Consider the following 15,070-nt stretch of genomic DNA (forward strand, 5'->3'; position numbering starts at 1 on the left):
TAATAAAAGGGCTATTGCTTCCGTCGAAAAACCCACCGCGTCATTTTTATAAAAAAACCTCTGTAATTTTTGTTATTCAACCCGCGCTTCATCATTTATCTGCAACGTAAAAGGAAAAAAACTATTCGTTACAAAATTATACCCGTACGCATCGCCTCCTCCCATCGACCCTGGGGCCACCCTGGCCTGTGCCCAGGCCGCCACCACACCACTCGCCGCCGTGGCCGACCTCAACCGCCACCGCTGCCGATCTCAACCCACCCGCCTCTGCGGCCGTAGCTCTCCCCGCTCACTGCCCCCGTTGCGGCGCTCGAGCGCATCGCGTCGACCCTGGCCCATCCTGACGTGTGCCCAGACCGCTGCCACACCACACGCCGCCGCGGCCGACCTCAACCATCATTGTTGTCGATCTCAACCCACCCGCTTCCGCGGCCGTACCTCTGCCCGCTTGCTGCCCCCGTTTCGGCGCTCGAGCACAACTTCTGGATCAAATCAACGCGACAGCTACAGTGACTGGGGATGATGCGTCTGCTCGATGCAGAACGGCGGCGGCGCGGCGGAGCGAAGTATTTGCAGGTGGAGACGAGCTTCCATGACTCACACGGGGAACTCCGAGGTTATGGCGCGGCAACGACGACTCCTTATGACCAGATAGAGGCGCCTAACCCTTGCTCCCCTCATCGTATCCCCTTCTCTGGCAGGAACTCATCATCTGGTGAGATCCCCTCCCCATGCCTCCAACCGTGTGTCAAGCACCGACAAGAAATTTTGTTTTGTGGGGATTTGTTTGCCGATGAATGAATGTATTGAATGTAAGACTGTATTGTTGTAGAGACAGAGAATGAAACACCACCTTTAGTTTGTCATCTGATCCCACATTCTCTACCCATGAGTGAAATAAGATAATATACCATTGATCAATTCAAGTAGCCTCTTTGTTTTGCTGTGCTTGTCCCGCTCAATTTCTTATCATGATGGAATTAACAATGGACGTGTTGATTTCTCAACAAAATAGGATAGGGCTGACTTCATTAGTTAGTTAGCTTATTATTTTAATAAATCAAAATGATTATAAATAAATTAAAAGCGTATGATATTTTTTTCTCCCGTTGCAACGCACGGGTCCTTTTGCTAGTATTTAAAAATGAAGGAAGTACATTCTCCGAAAAAAAAAAACAAAAAAAAAAAAAACCGAAGGAAGTAGATGTTAAAAGTGTTGCATGCGGAAGTTCGACGCTGAGGTATCGAAGATGTTAAAAGTATTTGGCAGGAAATATTCGGTGAGACGTTTCAGCCCGAATTTCTCAAAAAAGAAAAAAGAAAAAAAAAAGAGAGAAAGAAAGTCTCAGTCTCCCGTGCGAGGACTAGTCATGCATGCATGGTCCACGGCTCAATCTAGCGTCCTTTAATTTGTGCACCGCCATATGCATCCATGTCCATGCACCCAATTGCAAATTGCTTTCTTCGCTTGCCGTACGAACCCAACAATGGCGCCCTCCCCACGAGCGATTCGTAGCCTGAGCCTCCTCTACTCTCTCCTCCTCCGTATTGCTGCAGGTGCAGCCAACGCCGGCGCGGACAGTTTGTTGCACACCTACTGCCCGAGCAACGCAAACTACACCCGCGGCGGCGTCTTCCAGGCCAACCTCGACGCCCTCCTCCTCTCCTTCCTCCCCGCCGCCGCGTCCGGGTTCGCCGAGAACGCCACAGGCGCGGCGCCCGACGAGGCGTACGGGCTCGCGCAGTGCCGCGCCGACGTCAGCGCGTCCGACTGCCGCACCTGCCTCGACGCCTCGGCGCAGGACGCGGCGACCAAGTGCCCCGGCCAGAAGACCTCCGTGGTCATCCGCGACAGCTGCCTCCTGCGCTACTCCAACGCGAGCTTCTCCGGCGCCGCCGACACCTCGCCGGTGGTCCGCCTCTGCAACACGGGGAACGTGACGGCGCAGCCCGAGCTGTTCAGGACGCAGCTGGGCGCGCTGATGAGCAACCTCACCCGCATGGCGGCCTACTCGTCCCCGCGCATGTTCGCGGCCGGCGCGGCGGACACCACGTCCTTCCCCAAGGTCTACGGCATGGCCCAGTGCACGCGCGACCTCGCCGGCGATGACTGCAACCTCTGCCTCGCCGGACCCGTCTCGTCCATCCTGTCCATCTGCGACGGGAAGCAGGGGGGCCAGAGCATCTCCCGGAGCTGCTCCATCCGGTACGAGGTGTACCTTTTCTACAACGCCCAGGCCGCCGAGGCCGCCATGTCTCCGCCGCCACCAGCAGTAAACGGCAGCGATCACTCCGGCCCTGCAGCTGGACGCGCCGGCGCCGGTGAGTCAACTTTGTGTGGTGGTCCCTGCGCTCACGCGCTTCTACTATCGTGGATTCGTGGCCATATACGCTGTTTCTTGTTTGTTTGGAATCGTCGTTTCAATCTTGCGTGCGGATTTCTAGTCGTTAATTTGGCGGGTTGAAAGTTCAGAGCAGACAGCGACTGAACTACGAGTAGAAGATATGGTAAACTATTCTGAATTTCCTTGTGAGCGACAGCAGTGGTGACGACGACGAACGAACCTTGGCTGTGGGTGCAGGAAACGACGACGCCACAGCCAAGATGGCTCTCTTTGTCTCCATTCCTGTTGCTGTGGTGCTGTTGGTGCTGTTGACGGTTGCTTTCTACTATCTCTGTAAGAGGAAGAGCAAGAAACCATACGAACATGTGCAGATATCCAGCGCCGGTGAGTGCTTCTCGATCAGAGTCAGACATGCATAGCTAGCAAATCTCTCAACAAGAAAAGCCAGCAGGCTTAATGCAGTATAATATACTATTGTTTACTTTTGGGAGCAGACAGTGAGGATGGATCATCAGACATGAGAAGCTCCGAGTCTCTCCTCTACGACCTGAGCACTCTAAGAGCTGCCACTGACAACTTCTCTGAGGAAAATAAGCTCGGTGAAGGCGGGTTTGGGCCGGTCTACAAAGTAACGCACACTGAACCATGAACTTGGAACATGAGCATCCACTATCCAACTAATTTTGATTCTCCATATCTGAACTCAACAATCGACTTGCTCTGTCAGGGCATTCTGCGGGATGGGCAGGAGATGGCGGTGAAGAGGTTGTCCAAGACCTCCCAGCAAGGGCTCGTGGAGATGAGGAACGAGGTTGTGCTGGTGGCCAAGCTTCAGCACAAGAATCTGGTGCGCCTGCTCGGCTGCTGCATCCAGGAGCAGGAGATGCTCCTCGTCTACGAGTTCCTCCCCAACAGAAGCCTCGACAAGATTCTATTCGGTTCGCACCTGGAGTAGTTTAATTTGAGATCCCCAACTGTTTTATACGTACATCCAACTGACATGCATGACATACAATGGGACTGCATGCAGATCCTGCGAGGCGGCAGGAGCTTACCTGGGGGCACAGGTTCAGGATCATCCAGGGGATCGGTCGAGGCCTTCTTTACCTCCACGAAGATTCGAGGCTGACCATCATCCACCGTGACCTCAAGGCCAGCAACATCCTGCTAGACCCCGACATGAACCCCAAGATCTCCGACTTCGGCCTCGCTAAGCTCTTCAGCCTGGACGCCAGCGTCGGGAACACCAGCCACATCGCCGGAACCTAGTGAGTCGTCTGTTATGACTTATGACTAGTCATGGTGGCGTACGTACGTCAACGGTGAACTTTTCACGAGCTAGCTAATAATGCGCGCGGTGCACGTCCGGCCGGCTTGAAATGCAGCGGCTACATGGCGCCGGAGTACGCCCTGCACGGCATCTTCTCAGCAAAATCGGACGTGTACAGCTACGGCGTCCTTGTACTGGAGATAATCGCCGGTCGCCGCAACAATTTCAGCCAGCATCCGGGCACTAATGCCGAAGATCTTCTGACCACGGTACGACTACGAGTGTGTGGCCTTGCTCATGCCGGATCAGTCAATGTAACTGGCTATAATTAGTTATGCCCCTGCGTGTGCCGTGCGTGTACAGGTCTGGAGGCACTGGAGCCGTGGGAGCGTGTCGGGGTTGCTCGATGGCTGCTCGGCGGAAGGACTCCAGCCGACGGAGATGCTGCGGTGCATCCACGTGGGGCTGCTCTGCGTCCAGGAAGACGCGCACCTCCGGCCAGCCATGGCGACGGTCGTCGTCATGCTCAGCACCCGCTCGATCACGCTCCCTGTGCCCACGCCACCGGCCTACGTCGTTTCAGGCCGCGCGGGTACCTTCACGACGCGCGAGGCACAGGCTCCGGCGGGACCTGTTCATGGCCCGTATGTCAACGATGCCTCCGTTTCTGGCCTGGAGCCCCGGTGAATGGACGCTTCTGGGCTACTGGTGGCATGGTTGTCCAAATTTTAGCAGAGTGTAGGCTTCAAGAAAATACTGCATATAATTTCACTATTACTTTTTATTTTAAAACAATAAATGTAGGTGCTTGTGTTAAGTCGTTTGATTTTTCAACGGAAACGTTAATTTTGAGTCAACCGACAACAATTCGAATTGAGTTTAATTTTTGGTGCCATAATGATATGGTCACTGGTTTGCAGCTATTATTAACCCCCTCTTGTTAGGGTTTTTATCTCCTTTCGGACGATGGCGGCGTTCGTCAACACCGTAGAGGAATCTCCTCCCCTTCAACCCTCTTGCCGGCAATCCGGTCCAAGAGGAGGCTGGCTATGGAAACCCCCCTGCCTGCGGAACAGTTTCTCTCGGGCAAGAGATTTATGGATGAAAACGCATCTGGGCCGGGGTCGGCCACGACCGATTTGGAAGCAATGATGGCTGAGTTAGGTCTGAAAGAGGAAGATTTTCAGGATGTTATGGTGGACGAACATGAACTACCACCGAAAGCAACAAGATGGATGGCAGTCGCTCGTGTGCACACCGACAAACCCTATAGCTAGTATTGGTTCTATAGGAACATGAGGATAGTATGGGATTTGTCGCAGAAGTTAAGATTCGTCCGCTCAATGAGAATTTGTATACTCTGAAGTTCTCGTGCCTCGATGACTGGGAACGGGTCATGGAGGAAGGACCTTGGACCTTGAAGGGCAAATCGGTTGTGATGGCTCCATATGATGGTTTCACAAGGCCGACGTCAATTGTGCTGAACAAGATAAAGATTTGGCGCAGATTCATGACCTATCGGATGCATATTTTCCACTAATCAAGTCTTTATCTGCAAGCGTGGGTGATTATATTTATACCATGGTTTTTAATTTCAGTTTAGAAAAAAATTCAGCATCAACCGAAATCACTGAAATTCAGTGAAATTCAGTAATTTCAGTTTATGTTTCGGCCAAAGGACCGAAATATTCACTTGGATTTAATTAAATATTTAAAATTTTAGAAAAATATTTTGTTTTTTTAATTTCCAGTGTACTACTGAAATTGCTGAAATATTTTGGCTGAAACATAATATTTCAGTGTCTACTGAAATTAATGAAATTCAAAATCTCACTGAAAATGAAAACCATGATTTATACCGAGCCCAAGTCCCACGATTTTGAAGGCAACTTGTATAGAGTTCGTGTAAGCATAGATGTCACGAAACCTCTCACGAATGCAGTTTCTCTGGTCAAACAATCTTCTATTTGTTGATGACAACTTGTTGTTCTTCAAGGCAAACGGTATGGGTGCTACTAAGGTGAACCTAGTACTAGACATGTAGTGTCAAGCAACTAGGCCGTGAATTAATTACTCAAAGTCTTCTATATTCTTCAGTAAATGAGTCCCAAATGCAATTAGGCACGAGATCAGAACTATACTTAATGTGCCGAATGAAACATTAAATGAGAGGTAACTTGGTATGCCGTCAGATATTGGGGGCTCGAAGAATGGGGCTTTAAAGTACCTCAAGGACCGGTTATGGAGTAAAATTCAGGGTTGGGTTGCAAACACCATGCCCTCGGCAGGTAAAGAAGTCCTAGTGAAAGCAATGGCGTAGGCGGTACCTGTATACTTCATGTCTCGCCTTAAACTCCAGAGAGGTTTATGCAAACATGTGAACATCCTCACGAGGAAGTTTTGGTGGGGATATAAAGATGGGAGGCGCAAGCCACACCGGGTCTCATGGAAGGCTATGACACAGCCGAAAGCCATGACATGCCTAGGTTTTAAAGATTTCGAGTTATTCAATCTGGCAATGCCAGCCAAAATCATCAATCTCTATGTGACCGACTCCTGAAGAGTATATACTATCCTAACACATGCATATTGGATGTTCCTATCGGCGGCCATCCTAGGAAGATTTGGGGAGCAATAATCAAAGGAAGGGACATTTTGAAACAAGGCTTTATGAGACGAATAGGCAATGGTGCATCAACAAGCATATGGAATGACAAATGGCTCTTGAGGTTGGAAATGATGCAATGGCTGCCGGGTCCCTAACCCACCAAACTACATTTCTGAATTGACTGATAGTACTTCTGCGACTTGGAACAGATAGTGAGTTGAAGAAGTTTTCATGACCATGGATGCTCGAGTTATTTTGGGCATAATCTGCACAAGTAACGTGGAAGTAAAATCAGCATATAGAATGCTCGTGGTGACACGCGAGAGGAGAGAAGCTTGGTTGGATAGTTCCTCGGGCTCGTCCACTTCGAGTAAGGAGGAAAGCCGTTGGAAGGAACTTTGGAAGACTAAAGTACCAGGCAAGGTCACACAATTTTTGAGACAGTTATCAAAACAGTCGATTCCAACAAATGATATCCAGGCTCATAGGCACAGTCGATTCCAACAAATGATAGCAGTGCATGTGGATTTTGTGGCTCTCCGGACTCATGAAAACACTCCCTCCTCGAGTGTGCACTATTGATGCACATGGGCATTAGTCGATGAGGAGCTAGGTCAAACCCTAGTGTAGACATCTGAATCAAAAATGCAAAGAGTTGGTTGTTTACATTCTTGGAGTCATTATCACATGCACAGTTTGTCAAGGTTTCTGTTACTTTGTGGGCTATGTGGTCTTCACGGCGTAAAGCGATACACGAAGGAATTTTCCAAAGCCCTCAAGGAACAAACTCTTTAATTACCAGGTATATCATGAAACTGGATATAATACATGAGGGACAAGGGATGCGCCATGATGGAGGCCCCATCCAGCCCTCCTCAACAAATAGACCCAAAGCACCACCATACGGGTATGCAAAGATCCATGTCGACACGGGAATCAGGAATGGGAGAGGTGGAGCAGCAGCAACTGTATGCAGAGATACAAATGGATCGTTCTTGAGAAGCTCGATCCTTGTCATTGGGGGTGTGGACGATCCAGCCACAGTGGAGGTAATAGCATGCTAAGAGGCTTTGGCTCCAGCCTATTGAAACTCGCCCATGGACCGATCACATCAAATCAGGACGAACACGCATACACAAAATCTTATGGACAAGGGCCCTTGTTGTGCCCTAATTTTCCCTCTTTTTATTTCTCCTTTTTCTCTCAGCTCACAGTACAAAATTTTTGCACGACCTGATGCATATATATGCAGAGCAGCCGCCGACCTGTACAACCTAAACCTATTCGGAGCCCAACTCCAACTCTACTAGGACTCACGTACACAACTGGCAATACCTCCTCCGGTACAACTATGACCAGAGCTCAGCTTTAAACATCACGTGTACATGACCAATCCCTATACTAATCCTAGCCGGACTAATGCAAAGCTAATACACGTTTTGAACCTCTAAATAAAAACTAACTAATCTACTACTAGACAAGATTATCACTAACATTCTCTTCCTAATCTTGACATGTCATCTCCTTGTGCTCTCTTTAGAATTGACTCATTGTTGACTCATGACTTCAACACATCGACTAAACCGTCGTATCCATACATTGAGTATGACCCGTCTGGAAACATGTAGAACCTCCTTGCTCTACAGTATTGTGCCACCGCCATTGCTTGGCCGCTGCCTTGCACTCGGTCCGCACCATACTCCTTGTACTTTCTTGCAGTAGATCCACTCTCCACTGCTTGCACATCTCCTCGCTTTACGATGGCATAGCCTACCATCGTCCGCCTTCGGCATCACACCGAATCCACACTGGCCGCAACCAGGGCGCTCCACGAGGACATGGACATGACTCACGGAACACCGTGCACACCACTTCAACTTCAACGAATCATCACCAAGACGAGCACTTGGACATGACAACGCCCGAACATACGACTCGCATGACTCCTTGACTGGTCCAACTCCCCTGGACGACGATCTTGATGAGCTCCAGCGCCGCACCTCGGCACCACCTCTTCCATCAATGATCTCCTTCCATATCGCTCCGCCGAACAACGATCTTCTGAACCTCCTCATCCATCGCTCCACGAACGACTATTGCCCGATCCTCGCCGTCGCTGCAGCACTCAGCGACTATCACCCGCTCCTCCTCGTCGCTACACCAGCGACTATATTGCCAGCTCTTCTCGTCGTTGCACCACCCAACGACTATATTGCCCGCCCCGAGGCACTAGTGGGCTTGTCACCCCGGGGCAAGCGCAGCCTCACCTCGACCTTGCTCTAGATACCAATTGTTGGAACTCGCCCATGGATCAATCACATCAAATCAGGACGAACACGCACACACAAAATCTTATGGACAAGGGCCCTTGTCGTGCCCTAATTTTCCCTCTTTTTATTTCTCCTTTTTCTCTCAACTCACAGTACAAAATTTTTGCATGACCTGATGCATATATATGCAGAGCAGCCGCCGACCTGTACAACCTAAACCTATTCGGAGCCCAACTTCAACTCTACTAGGACTCACGTACACAACTGGCAATACCTCCTCCGGTACAACTATGACCAGAGCTCAGCCTTTAAACATCACGTGTACATGACCAATCCCTATACTAACCCTAGCTGGACTAATGCAAAGCTAATACACGTTTTGAACCTCTAAATAAAAACTAACTAATCTACTACTAGACAAGATTATCACTAACACAGCCGAGGATCTACATATACACAATTTCACCGTCGTGTCGGACACGAAACAAGTTATAGCAAATATCAACAACAATGGTCGTGGGAAGTATGGAGCTATCATTAGTGAGATATCATCTAGAACATCTTTATTTCAATGTAAATTTACTTTAGAGAAATGTGTTGTTAATTATGAAGCACATAGTTTAGCTAAGCATGCACTATCTTTGGGTCTGAGACTCCATGTCTGGTTTGGCCAATCCCATAATCCCAACTGTATCCACAACGTGTGGCTTTTGATGAATAAAGTTTTGGTTTCCCCCCTACAAAAACTTGTTCGCCGCTATTCTTTTTTCCTTGTCTTTTCCAAGTTATCATATCCGTATGCCGGGGAATGAGGATTATCATGTCCTCCTTGCCATACAACATGATATTTTGGGTATATTTTCAGTATTTTGTCCATTCATGTTAGTTTCAACAACCAACATTCATTTATGTTTCTAGCCTTTTCTTTGAACATGAACTCTAGTGTTTGGCAAACGACGGCCTACGTACTAACGCCCCCCTTACCGCTCATGTCGCTGTCGTGGGTGGCATGCGATCCCTAGCCATTGCCGGCCAACACTCCCCCCATCTGCCCTCCCCCTTGCCATCGTCGGAGGGCATCGTCGGGCGAAGCTCGGTGGCATGGATGGCGGCGGGGCCTCTTTCTCTCCGTATCTGGTGAGCTCTGGCGCGAGACACGGGTCCCGAGCGAGGAGCGCGCCATTCACGTGGGACAGCGTGGCGGTGGCCCGGGCAGCGTGCAGTTGTGCTGATGTGTGATGGAGCAGCGGCGTCTAGGTGGATTATGGTGGTCCGGGCTTGTACGTGGGGAGAACAAGGTTGCAGGCTGCGACAACGCTCCCACGTCAGATCCCGCCGACAGGGGCCATGGGCTGCAGCAACGTGGGCTTGGGGCGTCCGGCTAGGCTGGGACGTCCTCCAGTGTGGTGGCCTACCAGCAGGTGCGCTGTTGTCGGGGGCTGTCCTCATCGCCCGCAGGGCTATAGGGCCGGGAGCGGGATGCGAGCGGGCCTCAGCTTCATTCGAAGGGGGTGTGGTTGTTGTCATGTTGTGCCTAGGTGCCTCGGTCCCGTGGGCAAGCCCCGCCCGAATCCGGAGTTGCCACATCTGGCGGGTGGTAGCGTCTGCCCTCGGTCGACGGTGATAGGCAAGTGTGAAGATGGTCACCGAAGAACTCACGCTTTGCATGGCAGTTCCCTCGTACGCCATGTCACTACATCCTCATCTCCTCTGTCCGGGTCGACGTGAGGTTTGGTGGGTGGCACTGTCCTCGGGTTTTTGTTGCTCTAAGATGACGTTCCGTCGGTTGCCGGCCCATATGTTTCTGCCCGTTGACGAGTTCCAGAATGGTCCACCGAAGATCTTCATTGGTTGCTTGATGCTTGTAGATTGCTGGATCAGATGGGATTCGATCATGTGCACCTCTATTTCAGCCCGAGTGGCTTCAAGAGAGTGTGACACGAAGCTTCAATTTCTGTTGACATTATGGAGCACGTCGGTATTTCGATTTTCATGGTGAAGTTAGTGACGGAGAACGCCATGGCGGATGAGTTCCGAGGCCTTATACTGGCGGATCGAGTCTTCATGGCGATGAGGACTTTTCTTGGTGATTCGTGATTCGTAGCAGCGGTACCGGCAAGTGGGGGAGGAGCACAAGCGGAGTACCGAGTCTTAGTTTTGTGGGTGAAAACTCGAGGTCTGCCCTTAAATAGTGGTTCCTAGTAGTGACCTTGTTGAAGGCATTGTTTTGAGAGTGCAGATTTTTTACATGGTGAAAACCTAAGATTAACGATCAACGACGGTGCTTGTGCATTGTTTCTTTCTTGCAGGTGTCATTTTTGGAGAATTTGGACTTCGGGTGGTGTCTATGTGGTGGTTTCTTCTGTAGCTATAAGGAATTGATCACTGTAGTAGGATCCTTTTTTTCTCTTTTTTGTTTGTACGCATTTGTAATGTCTTTATGATATTGTGTTGTTATAGAGACCGGATGTAATTGATATCTTCGTGGTATTAATATATTCCTCATTTCAAAAGAATTCGAGTGTCTAGCTTTATATATTTGTAGCGACCGATGCATAGCAATGAACTTGGTTCTGCCTTGTTATCTTAGGAGGCTGGTATTAAATAATTTACAGTCGGACTCGACAAATTCAACCCCCCTATACATTTGCGGGCATGTCTGGATGCATTCGTGGACAGTGTACATCGGCCCTTTATATATTATGTTGTACATTCACATATCTCAAATGCAATTCTTAAATCCATGCAATTGATGCATGTCCATCATCTGATACAAAATGTACGAATTCAACAGTTTGAAATAAAGCAAATCAAGCCACAGTTCAACAAACCAGATATGCCAAAATAAAATTAATGTCCGAACGACAAAGGGTGCTTGTTGGATCACCGGACGGACGCGTCAATTCATGCCTCATGCTCGTCCAATTTGTCTTGTAACGCCTAAGCAGCCATCTCCACCTGCATCTGGGTTGCGTGCTCTGCTTGCATCCGGGCGATCTGATCTGCTGCCGCAGCCTCCCTCGCCGCCTCGAGCGCCCTACAGTCGTTGATCTCCTCCATCTTCTTCTTCTTCTCTGCAAGCCACTTCTTGGCATGCTCATCCAAGACGGTTTCGTCTGCCAATATGATCTTTGCATCCTTCACGTCTCATGCGAGTTGCAACATCTCCTTCTCGAGCTCAATCTTTCCAAATGTCTTGGCCATCTCGAGTTCCCATTCGATCGCCGCCTCTTGCTTCTTCAACTCGATCTTTTCCTTCTCAATTTCGAGCTTCCTACCTGCCCTCATCCTGTCCCACCCCATTCTCTCATTTTGCGCATTCAATATGAGCTTGTACCTCTCCTCTTTCTTGTTCTCCCTTGTCGAAAAAATACCTGCCCATGTGGACGACATTTTTGCAGCCGCGGCTCACGGGAGATCCTTGCCTTCTAGGGCCGGACCTGAGGTTTCAGGGCCCCGGGGCGCAATGATAATCGAGGCCTCTAATATACACATCAAAATAATATTTTTCAACTTTAAAAGGTTCTCCTGACATAAACTTTGTGCAAGTTTTAGTTCTTTTTTGCTTGTACAACATACCATTGCAATCGATAATATTTTCTATAAGAATTTTTTTGGGCATTGCCTTCCATTGATCCATAATCCATCTGCATTTCTTTACAACATTATCCTCTTCTTTTCTTACTTTATTATGGTCCCAATTAATCCACTAAAATTAACCATAAACTCTGCCCAGAGATTTAATTGCATAGGGTACTCCCTCTGTAAAGAAATATAAGATCATCTAGATCACTACTTACGCTCTTATATTTCTTTACGGATGAAGTAGTTATTTATTTTTTTCCTTTTCACAGTAAGTACCTTTTCTGGCATGGTACAAGATAACAGATGGTTCTTTTACGGTGAAAAAGGACAGTTTTAAACTGGCCCTGCACATGCATGTGTATGTAAAACAAGCATACACCGTGTTAATTAGTCAGATGCGCCTCAAGTCAATGGATCTAAGCGGTTTCTTGGATCCATCGATCTATCCTTATTGGATGGTACAAGGTATCGTGTGAACTCCAGCTTTTCAACTTTTCCAGCCTCCAAGGAGAGTAAAGGAATAATCTCACGTCATCGCCATCAACCCGATCGAGCTCTTGTGCTTTCAGTTTATATATAAACCGCAAGCAGCCCATGTTCTTTCCATGGTGAGAAGACCATGCATGTTAGTGGGACGTTCACGTTAGCTAGTTGCTCAAGTAGGGAGGTAGGAGGTTCGTTGTAGTTTTAATATGCCTTGCCACTTGCGGGATCAACAGCCAACCTCTAATAAGCAGCCCAAGTGATGCACAGAAGTGACGGGATTATAGTTATAATAACAATAATAAAATATTTGATTCGTTTTGAGTGGCCAGCTCCGGATTGACAACATAACTCAGTGTTGTAAACCAAGTTAATCATTTTATGCATTAAAGTGCAGGCGAAAGTCAGTGGCAGAGCTAGGACAATAGAACGAGTAATCTTTGTGTGCTACGTTGTTTGCGGTGCGGACTTTGTTAGACCTTGTGGATGATGGTTGCTGTATATATAAAACAGAGTGAAAGCCTTTTTTAATAAAATAGAACGAGCAGGGCCGAGTGTCGTAAATCCTTCTTAGAGAGGGCCAACTCATAAGAATACACCACTGAAAGCAATTAAACATCAATTAACATACATATTAAATTTAACACAGTATTGTTAGGGGGGTTGGCCCCCTGCTAGTCCCCCCACTGGCGATGAGCATTGGGGTGCGCCCTCAATCTATTATCGCATGTCATTGCCATGGGATGAAACAGCAAGTGGAGGATTTAGTGAAGCATTGTTTAGTTTGACAACAAGCAAAGCACGAAAATACAGTATCTATCAATCTTGTTCAACCTCTGCCCGAGCCCGCGCGTCACTAAAAGGATATCACAATAAATTTTCTAGACAGGTTGTCCAAAAGCGAAGGATTCAAAGTTATCTTAGTGCTGGTCGGCCCCAGACAATGTACTCACACTTCCTTTGAAATATCCATACACCGCTTAATCCGCCACCTCCGTCTTTGTGTGCCATATGGTGCGCATGCATGGTGTCCCAACGTCCATCTTTTCAGCTCGAGACCGCGTATTTATCAACTATGTATGGTAAGCGTTATTCAAAGAGCCAAAGAGGTCGGGACGAGTTTTCTACTCGACGACCTACCACCCACGGACGGACTACTAGTGGGAGCGCGTGAATCAACGCCTGGAGTAGTATCGGCGCTTTGCCATGCATGCATATATAGTCCGATAATGGGAGCGGTGGCTTCCTATGGTGGAGTTTGATACGATTCGTCCTATGATACTTCACTCGAATGCAGACTCTTGAAGGCCTTGTACTGTGTCGACCCCAACTTTTGTACAATACCAAATGATAGCTCATGGTCTGCCTACCTCACTTGTTGAACATACCACATATCATATGTCGGGGAACGTAGTAATTCTAAAAAAATTCCTATGTCACACAAGGATCTATCTAGAAGAAACCAGCAACGAGCAAAGAGGTAGAACATCTTCATACCTTTGAAGATCGCTAATCGGAAGTGTTACTAGAACGCGTTTGATGGAGTCGTGCTCGTAGCGATTCAGATCGCGGTGGACTCCGATCTAAGCACCGAACAACGGTGCCTCCGCGTTCAACACACGTGCAACCCGGTGACGTGTCCAACGCCTTGATCCAGCAAGGATGGAGTAGATGTTGAGGGAGAGCTCCGGCAGCACGACGGCGTGATGATGGTGGAGCTGCGTGGCATTCCGACAGGGCTTTGCCAAACACTAGGAGGACGAGGACGAGGAGGAGGAGTAGGGCTGCGCCGAGAGAGAGAGAGAGAGAAATTGTGTTGTTTGCAGCCCCAAAACCCTCTCTATATATAGGAGGGAGGGAGGAGGGTGCTCCACCCATAGGGTTTCCACCCTAGGTGGTGCGACAACCCTAGATGTGGAGAGGGGCGGCGCCCAAGGGTGGGCTTGGAGCCCAAGGCTGCCCCTCCATGCCCTAGGGTTGGCCCCCTTAGCCCTTTTGCGCCTTGGGCCTTAGGTGGGTGACGCACCAGCCCACCTAGGGGCTGGTTCCCATCCACCTTTTGGTCCATGTAGCACTTTGGGGCTGGTGGCCCTTCCCAATGGACCCCCGGAACCCTTTCGGTGTTCCCGGTACATTACCAGTGATGACCGAAGCATTTTGGGAGATCAAATCTCCACTTCCTATATATGAATCTTTACCTCCGGACCATTTCGGAAGTCCTATGACATCCGAATCTCATCCGGGACTCCGAACAACCTTCGATAACCACGCATACTATTCCCATAACAACCCTAGCGTCATAGAACCTTAAGTGTGTAGACCCTACGGGTTCGGGAACCATGCAGACATGACCGAGACAACTCTCTGGTCAATAACCAACAACGGGGTCTAGATATCCATGTTGGTTCCCACATGTTCCACGATGATCTCATCGGATGAACCACGATATCGGGGATTCAATCAATCCAGTATACAATTCCCTTTGTCTACCGGTATGATACTTGCCCGA

At 48.9% G+C, this 15,070-nt stretch overlaps 1 protein-coding gene across 1 annotated transcript; it reads left to right on the forward strand.

The window, feature by feature from the left end:
- Positions 1 to 1,191: 1,191 nt before the first annotated feature.
- Positions 1,192 to 4,482, forward strand: LOC123450591 (cysteine-rich receptor-like protein kinase 10). The gene is made up of 7 exons (XM_045127764.1): positions 1,192 to 2,322; positions 2,583 to 2,729; positions 2,840 to 2,973; positions 3,073 to 3,283; positions 3,376 to 3,613; positions 3,731 to 3,884; positions 3,979 to 4,482. The coding sequence occupies exons 1-7, from the start codon at positions 1,425 to 1,427 to the stop codon at positions 4,300 to 4,302; spliced, it is 2,106 nt and encodes a 701-aa protein (XP_044983699.1). The 5' UTR covers positions 1,192 to 1,424; the 3' UTR covers positions 4,303 to 4,482.
- The last annotated feature ends 10,588 nt before the right edge of the window (positions 4,483 to 15,070 follow it).

The sequence above is a fragment of the Hordeum vulgare genome, chromosome 1H (genome assembly GCF_904849725.1).
Source record: "Hordeum vulgare subsp. vulgare chromosome 1H, MorexV3_pseudomolecules_assembly, whole genome shotgun sequence".
Taxonomy (NCBI): Eukaryota; Viridiplantae; Streptophyta; class Magnoliopsida; order Poales; family Poaceae; genus Hordeum; species Hordeum vulgare.